Source organism: Epinephelus moara, chromosome 22 (assembly GCF_006386435.1).
Source record: "Epinephelus moara isolate mb chromosome 22, YSFRI_EMoa_1.0, whole genome shotgun sequence".
NCBI lineage: Eukaryota > Metazoa > Chordata > Actinopteri > Perciformes > Serranidae > Epinephelus > Epinephelus moara.
Window position 1 is genome coordinate 24,805,456 of NC_065527.1, and position 22,901 is coordinate 24,828,356.

The 22,901-nt window shown below is 40.3% G+C and overlaps 1 protein-coding gene across 1 annotated transcript in view; it reads right to left on the reverse strand.

The window, feature by feature from the left end:
- angpt1 (angiopoietin 1) overlaps positions 1–22,901 on the reverse strand; it is a 78,613-nt gene that overhangs the window by 3,523 nt on the left and 52,189 nt on the right. Inside the window, exon 8 of the mRNA XM_050035134.1 lies at positions 5,323–5,453. Coding sequence (XP_049891091.1) covers positions 5,323–5,453 — 131 coding nt within the window. The remainder of the gene's footprint in view (positions 1–5,322; positions 5,454–22,901) is intronic.

Genomic DNA, 22,901 nt, shown 5'->3' on the forward strand with positions numbered 1-22,901 from the left:
ACTTTCCCTGAAGTAAATGTGGTACTTAAAGAAATAGTAAATATGCTAGGACTTAGAGGATGATATTATTTTAGAATGTAAGACACACTGGCTTCTTAGCTCTCCTAGAATGGACTTTAAAAATAAATTACTTGTTCACAAGCTTCTGAAAGGTTTAGCACCTCCATACTTAGTCAACTGTTCCTCCCTCTACACTGCTACCCCCTGCTGTAGGTCACTGAAGCAGTTAAGACTCATCTTTTTAATGGAGCTTTTAAGCTGTCCGTGTTTACTTTTATTAAACCTTACATAAAGTTTATTTTTATTTAATCTTATTCTAAATTTTATTTCTATTTTTCTACCCCATTTTATTGTTTGACGATTGGATTTGATGACACCTTTGAAATTGTGTGTACGTATGAAAGGTCACAAATAAAGTGTTATTTTATTTATTATTTTTATCATGAGTATTTCATATTTCAGCAGACAGATTTACTGAAGGTAAGGTCCATTCCATCCCTGTAATCTGTCATCTAGGTCTTAAATCTAAACTCGTGAGCATGTCCTCACTGATACAGTCAGATGTGGAACATATGCAAGGCATGGCATGTGTCAGTCACACAGTGACAAATGGCAGATCTGTTCCTCTCTCCTGTCAAACCTGAACTGCAGCCTACAGTCTGACATTTAACAAGACCTATCAGTAATCAGGAGCAATGCTCTGCCCTTGTTGCTGGCATAGATCACACACATATAAACACTTCCTTACGTTTCTACAGCTCCCATTTAATTCAGAATGTTGGCGCCAATGGGAAACGAATATGATATATTTATGTATATATATATATATATATATATATATGTATATGTATATGTATATATATATAGATATATGTATATATATATATATATATATATGTATAGGTTCAATCCTAATGCATTTTCAGAGGAGGCACTGCACCTGACATCTTTTTAGATGGACCAAAGTTGTGAGAGGTTAAAGCTGCTGCAGTCAATATTTATATGTTAACAATAGATTGACCAAAAGCATGTTCTGAGAGGTCACAGTGACCTTGACCTTTGACCATCAAAATCTAATCAGTTCAAGTGGATGTTTGTGCCAAAGTTGAAGAAATTCCCTCAAGGTGCTCTTGAGATATAGCATTCGCAAGAATGAGATGGACAAGGTCACAGTGACCTTGACCTTTGACTTGTGACCTCTAAAATCTAATCAGTTCATCCCAAAGTCCAAGTTGATGTTTCTGGCAAATTTTAAGAAATTCCCTTAAAGCATTCTTGAGATATCGCTTTCACGAGAAGAGCACGGTCTCACTCCGAAGTTGTCGAAATCCGGTGCTTGGGCAGTGACTTGTCGCATCAAAAACCAACGAAAAAGGCGTCCTTTAACATCAGCATGACATGCGGCCGGTTGCCGTTAGTTGAACGGCCCCCAGCGGCATCGGGGGGAACATGGTGGGACAAGAATGAAAGTTAAGGCCGTGAAAGTCCGAATGGGGTGGGTGGATGGGTCAAACAAACACCGACTTTCACCGGAAAGAGTGGTGTTTGTGTCCTGTAAGATTCTAAAGCCAAACCCTGTTCTTTTTTCCTAAATTTAACCACTTGCTTTTGTTGCTTAAACCTAACCATGTGTGTTTGTTGTTGAAGGAAAAAAAAACATCAATTCGTGGTGTTGTACCAAAGTCGTGTGTTTATTTAGAAAAAGACTGTACTGTATGTAACGGAGGTGTATCCTGAAAGAAGAGAACTTGACATGGTGTCCCAGAACATCAACAACCAACGCACCCAGGGTACCTTAGTCATATGTGAACGTGGAAAGTCCATGACCAAGCGTCAATATGTGACAATGTCGGAGTGAGAATATGTTGACGAGAATGGTACGTGCATACGAATGGACGCATGAAAAACCCCAAAACATAATGCCTCTGGCCACAGGGATACCAATCCACTGTACGCTACCCATTCAGAATTAAACATCAGACAGACAAAGTTAGGCACTAGCTCATGAACATAGTGGATCATTAAGCTAAAGAGACATATACTTCCCTCACGAGTTGGTAGAGAGAAAGAGAGCTAAAAGGAAAGTAAATATTGGACACAAATTTGCCTTGTGGCTATCTATAGAGGTTTTCTCATATCAATTCCAGACAGTTTCCACAGAATCAGGTCTGGACATTTTCCGTAGTTGCCCTTTAAGACATGGCACACAACAGGACATTGTCTGTGTCAGATGCATTCTTATCAAAAGGAAATACTCCTTTGGTTTAGGCGAGCACTGACCTTTGGGTAAAGCGTTCAGGATGCAGAACACGATGCAAAAAGCATGCTGGGGAAATTGCAGCGTTGTGTTTATGTAGCCAGCTCTTAATTAGGTCATAAACAACAAAGTCTCTTGCTGTTCCTTGAATCTGTGTGACAGTGTTGGGGTCATCACTTACTGACGGAAGTTTCCATTTCCTGTCCTCTCTCAAGTTAGACATTTTTGTCACCCTTCTTCGTTACCCTCTGATGTTTCTATTTTTTTGGTTTTGCACTAGTTGCATGATAAAAACATCATGAACATGCCCACTGCATGCTGTGTATTCTCCAGACAGTTACCTGCACCATTCACACACGGGCTCAAACGGACATTACACAGACTTTGTACAAGGAAGCTAGCAACACAAGTTTTGTGTAATGTCCCGTCCAATTGATTTTGACATTTGAGTCGTCTTGTTTTAGCTTCCCTCAATGGGGAGGAAAAAAAATGCAGCACCAGCCACAGTCTGAATAAAACGACAGTTGATAGTAAAAGTAGAAAAGCTGCTGGTAATGTCCTTCAGTTGATACATTGTGGGGTTTGGTGATATATCACAAAGTGTGTGTTGTGCAACCTGCTGCTTCCTTTTATTGAGACAGTGTTTTTTTCCTCTTGAGGAGCAATAAAGCAGACTACAGTGAATGTCTCCTACTCGCCATCCCTCACCTGTTGATAAACCGCAGACCACACAACCGCCATCACACACATAAACATTCAGTATGCACGGCAGCAATCCTCTGGGATTTATGATCAGGATCCTCTCTGTTTCCAGGCAAGAGATTTTTACTGACTTGTAAAACCAGTGGGAAAAGTCTATGCAAGTGCAGTTTATTCTCATGATAGAGGGATTCCCCCTACCTCCTCCTGTCAGTGCTGTATCCCTACTGTATGTTATGGTGTTGGGTAAATATATACATTACAGTATGTGTGTCCTCCTACGTATTCTTAACACAGCATGTTGCAGTTGTCCTCATAAATGTAGCCAAGAGGTATTTTCCTCTTGTATATTCCAGACACTTAGATCATTTGGTGTCAGCCCTGCTCTTATAAATGTAAGGAATAAATCAAATGATATACAGTATATACTGTAGCACAGTGCTGGGTTTGGACCAGCTTTGACTCAGGCTACATGTTGTCATGCCTCTCCTTTGTGGCTGGCTGTGGGCAGGCTATGAATCAAGCAGAGTAGGGGTGTTGATTAGTGATCAGATGCCAGTTCCCTTTAACCCACTGCGTTCACAATGACCTAAGAGGTAATGCTGATCTTAAATCTGCACTTAGAAATGCTTGATTAGTACCAGGTCAGGACTCCACAGCAATAGAGCTGCCATAAGGTGACAGCAAGGGTCACTGGGCTCCACTTACACAGCAGGAGAAGCAGAGTCATTTTAAATCTCTCTGACACTTGGTGCCGCGCCCAGGGATTTTTACAATGTGCTTGTTTCCAACCACAGAGCAACTGGGAGGGGATGCAGCATAAAGCCTAATAGGTGCAGATAGATGTGGCCATGTAAGCCCATTGCATGTTGCAGGTTGTGATCATAATGACCTGAACTAATGACTGGGCAATGAAAATTGTGGGGTTGGTCATAAAGCCAATCAAACATAATTGCTTTTTGGAATGGTTATGTCATGCCATTGTTTTCTCGTAAAAGCAATTCTATACTGTCTCACTGGTGCCATAGAGACACATCATTACATCTTGGGCATTTTTTATGTAATTTTACCCATGACTTCTATTGGTAATAATGACATTTTACTCCCCAGGTTAATTGCTGAGAGCTGAGAGCAAGAAGACATTGCTGAGAGGAAGTGTGGCGGGCAAGAAACTTAAGAACTTACTGTAGACGCCCAGACAGGTTTTAAACAAATTTCTGACTAGCTAAACTCCTTCAACAGAGAAAATGACAAATGGTAAATGGACCTGCACTTGTATAGCGCCTTCCCCCATTCACACACTGGTGGCCAAGGCTACCATACAAAGTGCCACCTGCTACTCAGTAGCCATTCACATGACTTTGCAGCAGAAATAAACATGTTGACAGCCTGCTACAAAAAACAGTCTGGGTGCTCTATAGCTAATTTGAACATTCATGACAACTGTACATGGGTGGAATTTTTATTTAACTAACTCATTTAAATTTTATTAAGGCTCTGGCTCCAAACTTCTGGCTCCAGAAAACCAAGGGGGTGATGGCCAAAATGCCAAACTTGAGGCATAAGGTGACACTTGCGGTTACAGTAGCTACGTCCATTACTTCAAACACTCTATGGTGGACGCCCACACACTTTGACATACAAAGCAATGTAAGTTTGAGAGTTTACAAGGAGCAAAAGAATGCACCATGAAGTCCCTTTACCTGTGTGAGTGTCAAACTCTAACTCACAGGACAGAAGCAGTGCGCCTGTAGATGACAGCTAAACGCCATAGAGACTCTCAGTGTAGTTTTTATAAGATGATTATTTTGATACAAACACTTGCGCACCCATATGCCGGATAGCTCTCTGAGATTTACTCACCAAATGGAAAATCTACCACATTTGGCAGTTGGCAGACGTTAATTTCTGGCTCCTGTACATAAAATTATGTCCTTATTTATCGCATTTCTGGTAGTCTTTTGTGATGTGTGTGAGTAGGGACCAAAAAAAAAAAAAAGATCAAAAAGTAGAGTGAGGTGGCAAGAGTCAGGCCAAATTAATGCTACTGTTTCTCTGTGCCTGTTGAATGTGTAGACAAGCAAATGCTTGCTAACATGTTTGTGAACTATATTAATAATATATAATATAATATGTCAATGTTCTGTTTACAGCTTGTTGTGCTGCCCCCTAGTGGACAAAAATAAATTAAAGCAGCTTTAAACTGTCGTAAAAGTCCATCACAGTAAAACAAACAATGTTGTGGTTAAACTTTGATTTGGTTTACTTGTTGTAGTGACACCAGGAGGTAATGGTGATATAGAGCTCCTGCTCTGCCATGACTCTATGATTATCCTCACTGTAATGCACCGTTAGGCTGCACTTACCGCCAGTGAGCATGAGGGCACACTTGCACATGCAGTTGTCATTGTCCATGTCCTTGGTGCTGAAGTCTGCTCCGTGGATTACAAGACTGCTCTGTCTGCCTGCAGTCCCACTGTGGCTTTTCAGGAACAGCCTGGAAGACATGAAGAGGAGGAAGAGGAAGGAGTCAGGACATGAAAACACATCGGGGGGAGAGGAGTATGGTGAAGTGTGCAGTGTAAGCAATAAAGACAGCAAGAAGACATAACAGGCTGCAAAAATGTCTCTCGAGAGATATTTATTTTTGTTGTGATTGAGGACATTGAGAACACCTGGATCAACATTAAAAGGGTGTTAAAATAAAGAATGAAAGAAAAAGAGAGTATATGAAAGAATTACAGATGGAAAGTAGGAGAGAGAGTAGAGAGCACGTAGTGTAAGGAATGTCTGGGAACCACATTTCCATCAGCAGGTCCACAGTATGTTAATTTACACCACAAATATAAACCTGTAACAGCTAAACACAGTAAAAAACGGTAATACCTAGGACCTGTTTAACCTGTCATCCATCCATAGCTGGGCAGGTAGGGCTCACACCTAAGTCTTTGGTATCAGAGCAAGCAATAGCTCTCCTTGTCTGGTCTTCATGTGTGTAAGTACACAGCTCCCACTGTTCCCCCTCTTTTCATGATGTTACATTCCTTTCATGAAACCATACATATACAACTGCTTTTTTGCTGCCAGTACATTTATAGTTTAAGCATGTCTGAAAGATACAGGCATGCAATAACTGTAGAGTACACTATACACAACCTACAATATGCTGAATGTAAAACAAATGTGTCCCCTCATACAGTATACAGTGGTGTATCTATAGGCTGGTGCATCATACTGAGCTGCTACTGGGAATTTATCATTGCTTCATGAGCACATTTTTATTGATTACCAAATTATAGGGGAAACTTCAATATTTTTCAACCTGGATTTTTGTCCAAGTGGTTAATGGAGTCAACAGTTTTTGGCATGGGTCCAGTATTGAGAGAGCACTGCAGCCACAGCAGCTAAACAGACTGCAATGTGACCGATTAGGGCAATTACACACTGTCAATTTACTTCCATTGAAAGTGCTTGTTTTTGACACCGACAGACTCAGACTGTCATTAAGTGTCTGAGACCCTTCAGAGAAATTCAACATTTTTCTTTAACTTTTGCTGGTCTGTTTGATACTGTGACCAGTCTCACTCAAGGATAGGTCTCATTATGAAAACTTGGGAGAGGTTCAACGTATTCTTACAGAATGGCTCGTATATCCTACAAATTACGAATTACATGACTTAACGTGCAGTCGTGTAATTAATTTCAAGTTATCAAGGTTAGGTTTAGGCAAATAAAGTTACTCTGGTTAGGTTTAGGAAAAGAAACATGGTAAGAATGTACCTGAAAATGGCTAAAGGTTCACTCAGAGTTCACATGGTTCCGAACCTGTGTCTCTTGGGGAAAGTCCTAGAGGAACGTCTGCATTTTTATGACCCATCCACCACCCCAACCTACCCTACCATACCTCCTTACAAGACTGCTCGGGACTGCTTTCTTGTTTACTCCAGTCACTGCAATGGTCACGTGATTGCAGCCTTTTAACTACATGGAATATGTACAAATCTGGGTGCATTATGCTTCAGTAAAGGAATGGTGGAAATGTTAGTAAGAGTTGGAGAAAGGAGTGCCACAAGACCTACACTAAAATGATACCTTTTTTGGACTGTTTGTTACTAATGTTTAAGTGTCTGCATGTGGCACTGATGCCTTTGTCTGTTCCGGTTATGCTACCCAGTTCCTCTTCTACTCCAAAAAGTCACTACTGTGCACATTTTACAAAGTGCATCATTTTCTGGGCACGTGTAGATGTTCTCTGCATCTCTACTTACAATAAGAAAGATACAAACTATTCCCTTAAAATGTATCACTACTTTACAACAACTAATTTATATCACAGATTAAACATGTGCTACAGATAGCTATTGTTTATTCATACTGAGTAAACTGAGTTATGCTACAGTAAACAGCCACAGAGCATCATCTGGCAATTATCCAACCCATGTAAGAGGGGATGAGATATATCCTTTTGAATTTCTTGCCATCTTTTCACTCTGAGGATTATCCTAACAAACAGCACGTCTATGGGACTAATAAGCCATCACCCCCATGCTGAATTCCTTCACACACACTGCGCTCACCACACAAATTGAAAACTAATATGCAGCTTGGAAGCAAAGTTCTTCAGGGTGTGTCCCCCTGTGAACTCACTCTTGGTGTGAATGGGAACTGCCGCATGCGGATCTGACAAGTCCTTCATCCTTTGACAGCTCTGCCATTCCCTAACCTGCTGCAACATACACTTGCCTTATTTCCCTTCATGTCTTTGTTTCTCTCACGCTCTCTCTGTCTCACTCTCTCCCAACAGAAGAGACTGTACATCCAAAGAGCAGCAGCGCAGCACCAAGCCAATGAAGTCTCTGTTATTAAGTATCGTTCCCTCTTCAGTGAAAGCAATTTCCTGAGTTCATTTCTTGACAACAGGGGACCATGGGCGTGTAGTGAACCTTGCACCCAGTTCGGGTTTTCCGATGAGAAAGTAACGAATACAAAATATTTTATGTTTTGGAGAGATGTTGAACACTCCCGTATGCACCTCCAGCCTTTGTGAGGCTTGTAGCTCTGAGGCAGCAGCTTGAATAGCTCAAAGAAAGAGACTTGTAGACTCCCCAGGAAAGAAAGTCATTTAACGTGAAAGACTTCTGTATTTGGACAGCTGTGTAAATGGCTGATTTGTACAGCAGAGTAAAAAGTGTGACTGCGGGTCACCCTGGGGAATTCACTGAGCTACTAAACCAGGACGTGTAATCCTACATGTAAGGGTGAGTCATGTGTCTAATCAGTGGCACCAAATGACCACTGAATATGGCAAGTTTAGATAAGGTCCTGTGAGGATATTATAAACACTTGGGTGTGCGTGTAAATGTGCAGCTTCCTGTGTGTGTATGTGAACAGTACGTCATCTGTGACACATGCTGCAGTATTATTCGGTGTCTTGGAGGCAACAGATGTCTCTGGAGATGCTTTCCAGTTCAGAGTAAATTCACACCGCAGCACACTGCCTCACTTACGGGCAGCATGACTCCTATCAGCTAATTCCTGATTCTGAGGAATAAAACGTGCAATGTCAAGGCTGAGGTCTGCTACCACTCTGATAAAGAACAGACTTTGCTGCACATTTGCTCTTCATTTTCCAAAAGCTCTTATGATCTCTGCTGCGCTGACCGATGGCCAAGGCACATCATCAAGAGGGATTTTCAGCATGACACTTTGACAAGCTGCTTTAAATAGTCTGCGGCTGTGTTTACCGGCTGTGCTACATATTTACCACACCAACAATCCCCAACTCAACTGACATCTGCAGTTTTTCCTGTCAGGATACATTATGTTCTCAAATGATAAGTGGGGTAATGTAAAGATGGGCCAAGTAATGAACTCAAGAGGAAGATGTGCTTTTTCCTGAAGCCTGCTTGTAAGAATGAGAGAGGGAAAGGCAGGGAGACTTAAGAGATTGACAGAGATGGCGTCTAGTAAATCATGCTGAAATGTGTCAGGGGACAGGCATCTGCTCAGCCAGATCGGGAACTTAACAGGCAACGCATGCTAATCTGATTGTTCCTTTTAAGTAACTTAGTAATGTGATTGGTCAAGGCTCATTAGAAACCAAAATATTGCGCTGTGATGGGAATTGTTTGGTTCTACTCAATGACACCTCTTGGGACGGAAGTTGGTGTTCTGCCATCTAATTCTTCTAATATCCAATGGGGATGCTGGCTTGTTTATATTTCCACATATTTAAAAAGTCAAAGTAGCAACAGTGCATGTCATCTTTAGGGTCAGGTCGCCCAAATTCCCCAAAAAATCCCATTTAACCTAGGTGGTATCTCGTCAAGCGTATAGCTTCTTTTTCATAATTTTGACTTTGGCATTTTTTTTCACAATTCACAGGCAATTGGCAGTTGAAATCCCTCTGACACACACAGCACACACATGCAACAACGGGGTAGTGCAGGGTCAGCCATGAACGGCACTCCTGCAGCAGTGTGGGGACTCAGTGCCTTCAAGGCACCTTGGCAGTGCCCAGTGGTCGAATTGTTGATTTTTTAACAAGGGGGATGCAATTTAGCTTTGATTTTTTTGCGTGCACACATCGTCAAATATGACAGCACAGATGTGCAAAATTAATCAAGATAAAGAAAAATGGCATGACCTATACCTGCTGCCTTTAAAAACACAATAATGCAGTAGTATTGCTATTGCAATACAGACAAAAAACATTTTAGAGTATAAATAAGAGTAGTTCTGAAATAGCTGTGAAAATTAATCTTAGAGTCACTCTTATCCTATAGACATTTCCTTAGCCAGTTATAATTTCTCCTTACCTGTGAAGCCTTGGGCTGATAATTGGTGCTGCTGTCAGGTCCCTGTCCTGATACCTGCCTGGTTTCTCCCTGTCCCTCTTCTATCTATTGCAATAATATAGATAATAAATGTGCAAAGTAAAATTCATAAATAGAATTAGGAATAGTAGTGGTGACATAGCTGTGGAAATTAATCGCACAGTCACTTTTGTGCTCTAGATATTTTCTCTCAGCCATAATCTCTCCTCACCTGTGAAGACCCTGCATGATCATCCTTGCTGGTCTCTGGTCCACTGTCTCCTCCCTGACCCTGCTCTTTATATTGTGCCAATAAAAATTAAAAAACATGTGTGCAAAGCAATAGTGAGCACAAGTTCTGCGCATAAATTAAGGAGGAGTGGGTTTACTCCCAGCATGAAACTAGCTAGCAAGCGATTTAACATAGGTAACAATAACATTAGTATTCTTGTTAACTAGCTTAATTTGATATATTGGCATCTGTTAATTAGTCATCATTGAGCTAACATTATCTACATGCAATAGCAGTACTCAACTTACACGGTTCGTTTGGAAGAAACTGTGCAAAGCTTTTTGCTTCTTGCTGGCTGGTTTGCTGAACATAGTTAACACAGCGGCACTGCCCAGTAACACGTCTTGTCTGTGTGATTGATTCTGATCACAACATGACAGCATGTGTATGCCGCCTGGCGCCGTCTACCCATGGTGCGTTTAAAGACGGCTCGGAAAAACATGATACCACATGTTAAAAACGAATTGAATGGTTATAACGGCTGTAAAAAGTGCGGGGGACAGAGAGCACAGATACAGGAAGTGCGGGGGACATGTCCCCTGTGTCCCCCCCTCAAATTACATCTGTGCCTGCACACACAGATTCTAGATTAACAAGGAGGATGCTTTTTGGTCAATTTTCTAACAAAGGGGATGGCATCCCCCCTCACCCCCCCTCACCCCCCCTCAATTCAACCGCTGGCAGTGCCCAAGAGATGAACTGGTACCTCTCCAACTGCCAGGCCACAATCTGTACTTGGTCCATATGAGGACTTAAACCTGCAACCCTCCAGCTCTCAAGCCAAGTCATAAATGGAGTAAGCTACTGATGCCCCAAGCTTTCGACACAACCTGAGTCAACTTAAACTTTTAGGTTTACTGGACTCATAAAAGAAAGACAGCATACACAAGCCAGCCCCAGCTGAACACAACACTCAGTAATCAGGAGGTTGACAGCGGCACTCAGCAGGTGTTGAAATGACATGAGGGAAAAGTAATGTCTAGTTACAGAATCAGTTATAATGCATGAAAGGCTAACTAGCTTCAATTTGCCTAGAGGCAGCTAGCTTGCTAGCTCCCATTTTTATAGTGGAAACATGGGGTCATCCCAGTGGTTGAATGTTGAACAGTAAATAACCAATGATGTGGGTTGTATAATGTGTTCCAGTAAGTAGTACAACACAGAAATGATCAGTGCATCTCCTAGCAATGCTGGTCATCAGATGACAGCCAACTGTTGCCATGACAAACACCCACCTTGAAGCCTAGACACTGTCGCCACAAATATGTCCAAAAGCTGCAGTAAGAGCTATAACTCTTATAACTCCTATTTCAGAGTAGGTGCTCTCCTAGCACAAAGAAACCATGAGCAATGTCAGTGTACAATGATTGGTAACACACAGGCAATGCAGCACTGGCATGTGCCATTTTTAAAAGCTTGTTGGCCATGACACCAACAGGCAAAACAAAACAGAAACAACAGCTCATAAGGGAATGGATGTTGGTGAAGATTAACAGTCATCCAGGTCATGGTAATCTTTAGTGCTATATCGTAGGCAATTGGACTTGCTTGAGTTTCTGGCTTTAAGTACGTCATTTTAGCGTTCCTATTGGCGGCGTTAAAGCAAACAGAAAAAGAGCCCTTCAAGGTATGTAGTTCTGGGAGGAGCTCCCCAGTGGGCAGTTCCTCTCAGGGAGTCCCGAGAACTGTTTGCTCTTAAAAACGCCTATTGTTTCTGGAAAGACATAATGCTTTTGATTTTTCAAAGGTAATTATCCAAATACGTTTAGCACCACAAATGAAATTCCACATTATTGTATTAGGGGTGACTGCAAATGTCTCCAATGGCAATACATCAAAACTTGTGTAAATAAAACCCAAACTATTTGCATGACAAAACATCACAAGGGGTAAGTGAGATTTTTTTTTTTTTATGTGTGTGTGATTTAGGTGAAACTGACGCCTTCAAGCTTTGATGCAGATTCAGTTTCAGTTTTCCTAATGAGTCTATGCTCTGGAGTATTGCAGCTGCAAACTGTGTACGTGGGAAATGAGTTGCAGCGGGTCAGGTGAGGAATCAGATGACTGTGATATGTTTATCTGAGAGCGCTTCCAAGTAAAACTAGGTTATAATGATTGACATTTTATCACACTGTATCTTAGAAACATCGTTATCAAACATAATTTAAACATGTACAGCGTTCTTGGTAATGAAGGCTTCACACTCTCTATTTAAAAACCTTTCCATTAGTTTTTATGTCAAGCTTGTGCATTTAGTATAAACATACCATCACTTATCTAGAATGTATATTACAACAATAAACCTTTGAGTGAAAATATTTAAACAGATAAGAGTTCTGTTAGACCTGCCACATCATGCTCAGTGTCTTCTCTCCCTAGAAAGCCCCTTAAAAACCTGAGCAAACTTTCAATCAGCCTACTTATTTGTAAAAATGCACTTCATTTCAAGCCTAGAAGTGTTCATAGAGGACCCCTTAGAGCTGTTCCTCCCCACATTGTGTCCTTGTCTCCCCACACAGAGGAAAGATGTGTTGGATTACAGCAGAGCGGGCTGGGATTGGCGTGGGGCCTCAGATCTGCTAACATGTCGCCTGTTCACAGTCTAACTTTTATCTGACACTTCCCATTTCACAACACACTGTGTTACTCTGAGCAGAGGATATTGCTGTCATACAGTGACTTAATGAAAGACTTTCTCAGGAGAGGTTTGGGGAAAACCCATAAAACAATGTGTCTAATGGAATGTATGTTACCCTGTGCAAAGTTCAAGTGATTCTTTGAAGGACACGGCAGAAATAAAATACTGAAATGGTGTGAACGATCACTATAATGTGCACAGAATCTTTCTTGAGACTCAAATGGAAGTGGTTTTAAAAAATATGCCACTTTTGATCTTTTGACTGACACAGATAAGCTTAGCCTACTTTGTTTTCTTTCATCTCCATACACGAAGGTGACAACCCAGTCAGCAGAGGGTCCAGCGCGTGCTGTTACACACCTGGCAGTCGTTAGCCTCCTGAACTGCAGTCTGATTGGCCCATTGCAGAGGTTAATCACTCTGACCGATGGTTTGCTTCCTACTACAAGGCTGCAGAGGTGTCTGTCTGGCGGAGACCCGCTTGACTGCTCTCTTGCCACTGGGTGTCCTATAGCTCCAGTGGGGCACATATATACTGATGAAAACAGTATGTATAGAAGCATGCAGGTTAGCTATAGTGCAGATCATTTTCAGTGTTTTCTGCCATACTAACTTTATATACAAGGTATGTATATAAAGTTTCTGAATGTAGTGTATAGCATCTTCTTTATGTGTCATATACTCCAAGAAAAAGATCTGTGTCACTTTCCTATGAAAACCTCTGGAAATTAACATTTTCTATCCTGGTAAGCATAAAAATTAAATCTTGATTTGGAAATATGGGGCAATATCTTCAACTTGAGGCACACTTATAAGCTTTTCTCTCAACTTTCAACTGCATACGCTGAATCACAATGTTTGTTTGCAATACCTTCTGGATAGAACCCCTGCATCACATACATAAAATGAGATGGTGCTGAGCAACAGTACCTCAATTGTTTAGTTTCTTGCCATCTAAAAAAGGCCAAACCTCAAAAAAGAATATCAGTTTAAGTGTACGCTATATGTACAATATTTTCTCTTTACCTTGCTATCTGAAAGGTCTTTACGATGGGGAACTGAAGCCGTTATCTCAAAGCCACCAGACTCCATTCACAAAACAACAATCCTTAATTTAGCTGCAGAACAAAGGACTTGGAGGTCTACCACTGCCTCAATCACTTTGTGTGTAAGGTAAAACAGAGAAAATACAACAAATATAGCGTACACTTAAACTGATATCGATTTTTTAGGTAGGTTTTTTAAGGTGGCTAAAATATGTTTTGTTGTGACCCCATCCACAGCAGTACATTGTTAAGCTTCCGTGCCAGTAGATTATCAAGGAGTCTACCAATGCAAAACAGCACATTAAATATGAAGCAAAAATGTCAGACAGGTCAGATCACTGTGTTTAACTAGCTTTAAACGGTACTGTTACGGCTGAAAAAGACAAAAAAATAAGTTTGTGGATTTGGTGTTGTTAGCACTACATCACAGTGATTTGATCTATCGCAGGACTTCATCTGCTGATTAAGTTTGTTTAGTTGTCAAGGAGATGAACTGTTTGTATGTGAGTCCAGCAGCTGATATGATTTCATCCATATGCCACTTTTAATCATCAGAACTATTTACATGACAACCGAGCAAAGTACATCCATGGATGAAGGCTGTGTGGTATACATGAACAATCTGGAAAAAGCTAGTAGGTGGAATTTGATCTGGGATTGTTTTATGTGTGATGAGAATTTCTTGTATTTTCTTGTCAAGAAGGTGATAGAGTTGCAACTGTATGTTATATGAAAGAAAACCATATTACAACTTTGGTTTCAGATAAAACACAGTTCATTTCTAATAAACTGTACTGCTGATCCTTTTTTCTGTCCTACACAAGTGTTTTAGGCTGTAGCTTTGATACTTCATCTCTGTATCACTGGAAACTTTTGAACCTGAAGCTTCCAGGGATGACGTTCAAGACATAACTTGAGATACATAGGATTATCTCAGTGTGAGTCTTGGAAAATAGAGGAGTCACCATGTTTTGGAACCCAAATCTCTGCCAATTCCTTTCCTAAATCCTCACATGAAAAACATCTAAACGAGATGTGTCTGATTCCACGGGGGAAATCGGGCCATTACCATATGGAGAAATCACTGGATTTAAGAACTTGGCTGTCCGAACAGGGAAGGATATTGAATAAAGATGTAATGGCCCGTTCAAAAATAAACATGTAAGTCTTTTCTTCCAGCTGGGGGGCTTTGAAGGTACGTACGAAACATTTTTCCATGTTAACCTCAACTTGTGTCTGTGCATATATTCCACTGCTGTGGACGTATACCTCAGACAGGTTTGGAAATTATGGCTCGCTGAGGTACCCAGGGTACTTCACTACATCTTACCATGCGCATTAGTGGTTTAAGATGCATTAAACATACTGTACTCAGACATTCACTGACCCACATTCCTCTCCCCTGAAGTAGCTGAAGGAAACCAATTAATCCTAGAAATTCGTATTAATAATTGACAGGACGATTTTAAGAAACATTATCTAAAAAGAAATGCTACATGTTATACACTTCATAAAAAGTTGATGGAAAATAGAAGATACAAGATTTGTTTAAGGTTTAAGTCCATTTGGGTGCAAAATGGGTCACACATGGTATCCCACATTAATAAAAGGATCTGACAAATACATTGTGTGTATTTTACTGAGATCTTGCGCTTGAGTGGTAAGCGAACTTTAGCTTGTGCTATTTTTTATGCCTTATTAACAGGCCCACATGGAATCTGCACCCACAGAATTCCGATGACATGTCTGCAGATTTTCTGCAGATTGTGGAAAATAATTGATTAGATAAATAAAATAAATAAATAATGTCTATTACATTACAAAAAACATTCTGATAGGACATGATGCTGATTACATTGAGGTCACGTAGCCAGTTCGTAATTGGGTTATAAACTCTTTCTCTTGCCGTCCTTGAATTTGTCTCGCAATTTTATCCCAGATTCGAAGTTCTCAAATCTCGTCATCTCTCCAGTTGGACATTTTTGTTGCTGTCTTTGTGTCAATGACCCTTCTTCTTCCTCAGATGTTTGTTTTCTTCCGGTTTAATGTGAGTTGCATGGTAGAGATATCATCGACGTGACCACTCACTTGCTTGAAATTCTCCTGACAATTACCTGCTCTGTTCACACAGGGCTCAGACAGTACACTTTGCATCGGACTTTGTATTCTGGAGCTGGCAGGGTAAACTCAATTTAAACTACAATTCAACTGATTCAGACATTTGCATGCTCACACACAACTCCTCAGGGTTATGCCAAGATAATTTCAGGTTTGCAGTGCATGTGCAAAACAGGCTCTGGTCTACTATTAAAACATGATTCCGTACAATTATCCTGTTGCTCTTACATGGGTCTCTAGTCCAGTTACAGTAAGTAACCCACTGGAGGCTAGCCAACATACAATAAGTTTACATGCTCTTACTTTGAACATCCTGGTTATTTTCAACTTTCTGTGTGGCCTTTCTCATTAATAATTGTCAAATGCATCTTTATGCAGACGATATGGTTTTATACTTGCTAATTCCTTTCAATTAGCCATAGAAAAATAAAAACTTTCCTTTAATGCAGTGCAAAAAGCTCTGTTGATTTCAGTCCTAACATATCCCTTTTAGGTTTGTTAGTGCCAATAACAATATACAGCACTCTACGATAATCCTTGATATTTATCTACAAAGCTTTTGTAAAACAAATTGCATCATGGAAAAATGTACAAAGCCACTTCGAAATCAAAACACCGCTCTGTACCTTTTTCAATCACCACTGTTTATCTATTTCAAACTGTTTACCTAAGCTGGCATTGTGTATCATCCAGTTTAGTTTGATCTGTCTTTTCTTGTTTGATAATTTGGTTTTGTGAAGCGTGTAATTTTCCTAATTTTGTGCCATAATTTTCCCTCTGACTCAGCACTATTTTATTGTTAGCCATTCCATCTGTATGTTCTCTAATTAGCTGCTTTATTGTGTCTCTTTGTTTTGTTTTTCCTTGTAGTATCACAGAGGTCAACTTTTATAATCCCCCTTCTATTCATACAGAAATGTAGCACAAAACTCATTTTTGCAGCACAGAAACTTTGATAAATGCGGGTGATTAAGCGAATGTGTCGATCTGATGGCTATCATTACAACAATATTTGTAGGTCATCAAATTATATTTGATTTTATTATTTTCTTTTCTGCAACTAAATTAGCTATGATGATAGGGGACATTTTTCTGTTGTTTATAAAGACAGTAACCCCTGCAATTATGGTGACCCATTCACAATGAAGAAAAAACAATAGGAGCTCATTTCACAACATTATGAGGCCGTGGTTCAGTGGGAACTTTGAAGCTCTGGTCAGCCCAAATTTACCCCTCAAAGTGTTGTCCACAAGATTTGTTCATTCTACATTAAAACAACATTGCTGATGTCAGCTTACACTGTGCAGATGTAGCCAGTGTAGATTTCTTCTTTTATTTGGCTGCTATTGCACTGATGTAGGCCTCTTGATCTGCTCCTGCTCTTGTGCTCTACTTCTAATAGCATTTTTTCCCTTAAGTTCTGCAAGACCAATGCATGTCGTGCATGATAGTTAGTCTCCAAAATGGACTGAAGAATAAAAGTCCAATTCTTGGAGCCAGATCTGCATGAAAAGGTTTGGGTCAAGGTTATAGTAAAGGCAAAAATGCAAACTGTTTTCATTATCCATTAATCTGTACCTTATTTTCTCTAGTATTTGATCATTTGTTTGGCCTATAATTTAATCATCAGATCAGATTTCTTGTTTTGTCAGACCAGATGTTAACTAAAATGGAAGATTAAGGAAACATTCAGACAGCTTACAGGGTGAAAAACAGAGTGGCAGATCCATTTTTTATGATTAATTTAATCATTCATTGACAAATTTTCAGCTCTATTGATAATATCTTCGCATATGGTGAATGCAGAAATAAAAAGTTGACAAAATTTGCCTTTTGTTCTGAGTTTTATGACTCCAAAACCTTGGAGTTTTACATCCTTTGACTAAACAGGACTGCATGGGCTCAGCTGTGTTAACAGGTTCTAATCAGTTGTCACCTTATCAGTTATGATTTATGAAAGCACACTCTCTGAAGGCAGGGTTGCCTTTGTGAAAAAGAACTTCAACACAGGCAAAAACTCTAACAGTCTAAAAATATCGACTGAAAAACGTAACAAATGTTTCCCCATTATCATTAAATTAAGGAAAACTGTTATTAATTGATACCTAACTGGTTTTCTGGGACATTCAGCACTTACACAAAAGGTAAGGTAAGCTGGGTACAAAACTCTGTACTTTCAAGGGTAATAACTTAATTATGCAGGATGCAGTAAGGCGGCAGAAGCACTGTTAAGTGCCCCAAAGCTGGGAAGCCAGCCACAGAGCTCTGTCTGCTTCCCAGCAACAAAATTATTACTGCAGCACCAATAGTTTCAGTCTGTCGGGTCTATTTAATTCTCTTTTATGTTAAAAAATAGCCTAGTGTCAGAGCTGTTTGTGGTTGTTTTTTGTTTAAATTTTGTACTACATTACATATTTGTCACTTGTGTCTCAACAGAGAGTGAGAAAGACGCACAGACATGTAAACATTCATATTACCAACCCAAGCAAGCAGACAGGCAGGGACTTAACTGTGTGATTAGAAAAGAGCAGAGGAGCAGAACTGCTTGTTGACTGCAGCTTATTCTAAAATTATGTTTTTGTTATTAGCCTACAGAGTACCAAGTACCAAAAAAAAAAAAAAAAAAAAAACCTGTGGGTACCAGTGCCAAATTCGATGTACCGCAGCTGGTACCGTTTTAAATATGGATTGTGTCCAACACTTATCATAACCATCAAAATATCTCTGTTTTTGAGATATTACAGATAACAGTCTCAAAGTGTTTCCATTTTTCCAATTTAAATTAAAATGTCAACCAAATGGAACCAAAGCACTGAAATGACACTTTATTTTGTAAATATTCTTTACTACATTACATTTTCTTCATTACATTATTTCAATCATCAGATTCTTAATAATATAATGATATAACAGTTTTATTATGCTGGACAAAGCCAACGAGAATTAGATGACTGAATGACGATGAATGGCGGGCCCCAGCTTTTAAAGTGCTGGTAATAAATATGACGTTTATTCTGTGTACATGACTTCATTTATGAAGGATTAGGACTCCATATTTCACAAAGGAATAATTGCACACCTCCCTCCCTCTCTGCAAGTTGAGTCATTTCAATTTCACAGTATGTACAGTGTATAGATGAAACCAAGGAGCTGGCAGCAAGGCAAACATTTCCTGGTAATGCTCAATATGATAAATGGTGAGTTGCATGCATTGTTGGACTCAGACTATTCAATTATTCTACCTGGTTTCCAAGTGGTGCTTGTCTGTCTAACACACACACACACACAGTCTGTAAGAACAAAGCACATAAACAAGGCCTTGAACAGAGTGAGCAAGAGGCAGATTTACGATACCAAATGAGGTCTTTACAAATGTTTTTCTGACTGCTGACGCAGACTGTATTCCAGTAAACCACCACGGACGACAGAAAATAGTCCAAAACCAACTCAGACCGGCCATATCACTTACAACTATCTCTTACGTTTCAGAGTAAGAAATATAATTCGGAGAACTTGTCGCAGATTGTTTGACATTTAAAAGCAGGGTGGTGCCAAATCACAAAACATGGCAGCGTGGGTTTGTTTTAGGCCCGGCCATCTGGTTTGTTTTGGCCCGTGTTTTAAGGAGCAATGTGTGATTATCATACCACAACCATTTTTCAAGAACAAATCTATTTATAGAGATCACTGCGTCGATTGGACTCTCAAACAGCATGAGCCTGCATTTAAACAGGCTGGAGTGGCTGGGGATGCCCTTTGACTGCTGCACTGGGACTAAGACAGTTATTGTTTCCTTAATTCAAAAGAACAAAAGGTCAAGTGCGGGATGTTAAAATATGTGTAAAACACTGGACAGGATGATTTAAAAGTGAAAGTAAATGTGTCTGGATAGGGTAGATACAGTAAAGTACAAATTTGGATTTGATACCCAGCCCTACAAACAGAAAGGCCTGTACTTCACATATCTGTGTGCCATGAACACAAGCCAACAAGGTATAGTTACAAGAAATTAAGAGTTTCACTCTGTCCTTATTCTATGGTCACACAAAACCTCATTCAAAACAAAAAAAGAAAGAAAAAAAAAACTTGATCTCTTCCGTTACATTGGAATCCATTTCTCCAGTCCTCTGAGAAAACCACAAAGCCCACTCCAGGTACAAGCTTCTCAAGACAGAAACCTCAGAAAGTGAACCCCTGTCATCGCAAGACAATCCTGAAAATTAGATACGGCAACAAGCCTAATGGCCCCCCACTGTAGGGAAACACTTGGGTGCAAGGAATGGACAGGGTTGAGGTAAAGGCTTTTAAGCCACAAAATCTCATTCCTTATTTCGTCATTCAAAGCTAAACGCATTTCGCAACTAAAGGGACCTCTTATCAGAGAGAACCAGCCATCCAGTGAAAACTACAGAATTGGAGATGTCAGACCTTTTCCTCTTGAAGCCAGCAATTGCTTGGAACACTGTGGAATTTGCAGTAGTTTTCCACATCTTAGAGGGCCAAGCATCTGCCATAGTTTGAGGCCTGTTATCATTAACCCCCTCAAAAGAAAACAGAAACCCTCGCCCCCACAACACACAAGGACAAAGCGTCAGTCAAAGGAAAGTTCGTAATGAGGAGATGATGACAAGCGGTAGATTTGGCTTGGAAGGAATCTGCGATGAGGAAAACCTCGCTGCGGACTTACATAACAGCATTGACATGATTGAAGTGTATGGAGAGCTCATAGTTTCTAGCCATGTTTATAATGTTACTACTTTTGAACATTTTGTCTTTCCATTGAAGTTTTATTTCCTTTTATGATTTTGTTCCTCCTTCCTGAGTGACATGAGCTTAAGACATAGTTTCACAATTGTCTGATATGCAGTCAAGAAAGAGTCAAAACAAGACTTAAGTCCAAAGCGACGGCATTTCAGCAACATTTTTTTATCCATCTCACGCACATCTGAAGGAACAAATATGCTTCTATTTCAATCAATGCAGGTGTCAACACAGGTTGCATTGGGCCCACATTTAATGCATACTATACGCACATAACTACGATGACTGGTTGTTGTGCTCTTAGTGCTGCTGAAACGTGACCTATGTTCAGCACTGTGTCTCAGCGCATCCTGTGTAGACACAGACAAAGGACTGAAGCTTCTGCTGCTTTCATCATGCAGGCGGTTTAGACATTAGTAACACTGGCGGCTCTGTGAGGCTGTTGTTAAGTACAGCAGTGCTTTAAGCAAAATGCTACATACATCATGTGGACATTTAACGTACTACCATGCTAACCTCTGCTAATATGCACTAAACACAAAGTATAGCAGAGGATAACAGGGGTGTCATTAATTTTGCAGGCAAAACCAAAGTATTGGAGGAATAAAAATTTTGCTACATTAACAGTTAAGGGATCTCCAAATTTATTAGAATTCACCCTGAGAGGCAAAGGTTTGTACCAAATGCCATGTCAAATTCATCCAACTGAGTGAATCACAATGTTTGTTTACATAAACTTCTTGGTAGAAAACCCGTGCTTCATGTACATACAATTTCATGGTGCTGAGAAAATGGGGTGAGAAACAGCAGAGATATCAAGAGAAAATGGTTAAGTCTTGTCTTGTATGGGGGTGCGGAGTGAAATAAAGAGTGTAGAGGGGTTTGGGTTTTTGATTTCCATCTGCAAAGAGCAAACATGCTCTGGACTCAGTGCCTTAGAAGGAAGGAGATCTAGGACAGACCAACAGCTTGTGTCAGTCCAAAAGACGGGGCCTTACAGTGTCAGGAGATGGGAAAACCAGGCAGCCTGGTCCAAATGACTGATTTTGTAAGAAGTATTTTGTGAGAAGTACGCTTTTTGTCTTATTTCCTTTTCAGTTTTCAAAGAAAGCTCTCATTAACTGTTGGTGGTGCATTAGTAGGGCTAACGTTAGGCTACATAACATTACTGGGACTACCCCCTGAAAGTTAAAGACTTGAATCGTCAGTCAGAGACCCCTCAGTCAACTGACATTCCTTCAGTCTAGCAGTCATTTCTGTTCTTTTCAATGTCAGTGTACAGTGTATTTCTAAGGACGGTCCTTAGATTTAGCTGCAGAGTGAGCGCTCCTTGCTTTCACGCTTCTATCCAGTACAGGCAGCTGCAGACCCAGAGCCAGGGTGAGTCAGAGTGAGACAGAGAGAGCTGCACGGAGGAAGAGAGACTTTTCCTGGACAAGCTCCAAGATAATGTTATCTTCTGCTTTCTTCTTAGAAGTGGTGAAGTTACAGCTCACAGCAACTTATTACGATACAGTCTCTGGCTTTTGTTTGATATCTAGTGTCAGCAAAAGATGTTGTTGCACACTTTCGTCATCTGTCGTAGTTCGCACGCATTAGCTTGGAAGGCTAACTTAGTTTTTTCGCTATATCACATGAACTTTGCTGTCACCCTGAGCATCCCACTGAACTTCATTCAAACTCTCAAACTTTATGTGACAAAAAGGAACAAATGGTTACATATTAGTATTGAACAGCCATATCTCGGGTCGGGTACAGCCCTAAATGTTACTGCCGAACACTGAAACTAGCGAGCCAAAGTTTGTTTTAAAATTAGCATTAAGGTTAGATGGAACAGAGACACAATGATTTTGTAATCAGTGTCTGTGGTTTAAGTAGATGTATAATGCTATGTTTACACTATGAGCAACAAACTTACAAAAAGGCCAGTCATGGTCAGCTACATTGTCCACATCTGGCTGTGCTGCTTAGGCTTTGTTCACACTAAGAGCAACATAGTTGCAAAACAGAAACCAGTACCAAAATAAGTTAAACAGAAACGTCAGATAGGTTGGACCACCGTGTTTAACGATTAAGCAATATCACACGAGAGGGAGTGATGTTGTACTGTGATATCGTCACGGCTGTGATTCGGTCGTAGGCACGAGGCCGCAGGCCGAGTGCTGAAGACAATCACAGCCGTATACAACAGTTCAACAGTTACATAAGCAAGGCTGATTAAGAAATGTTGAAAAATGAGGACAAAATAGATAATTTAAGCATTTTATTTGTCTTC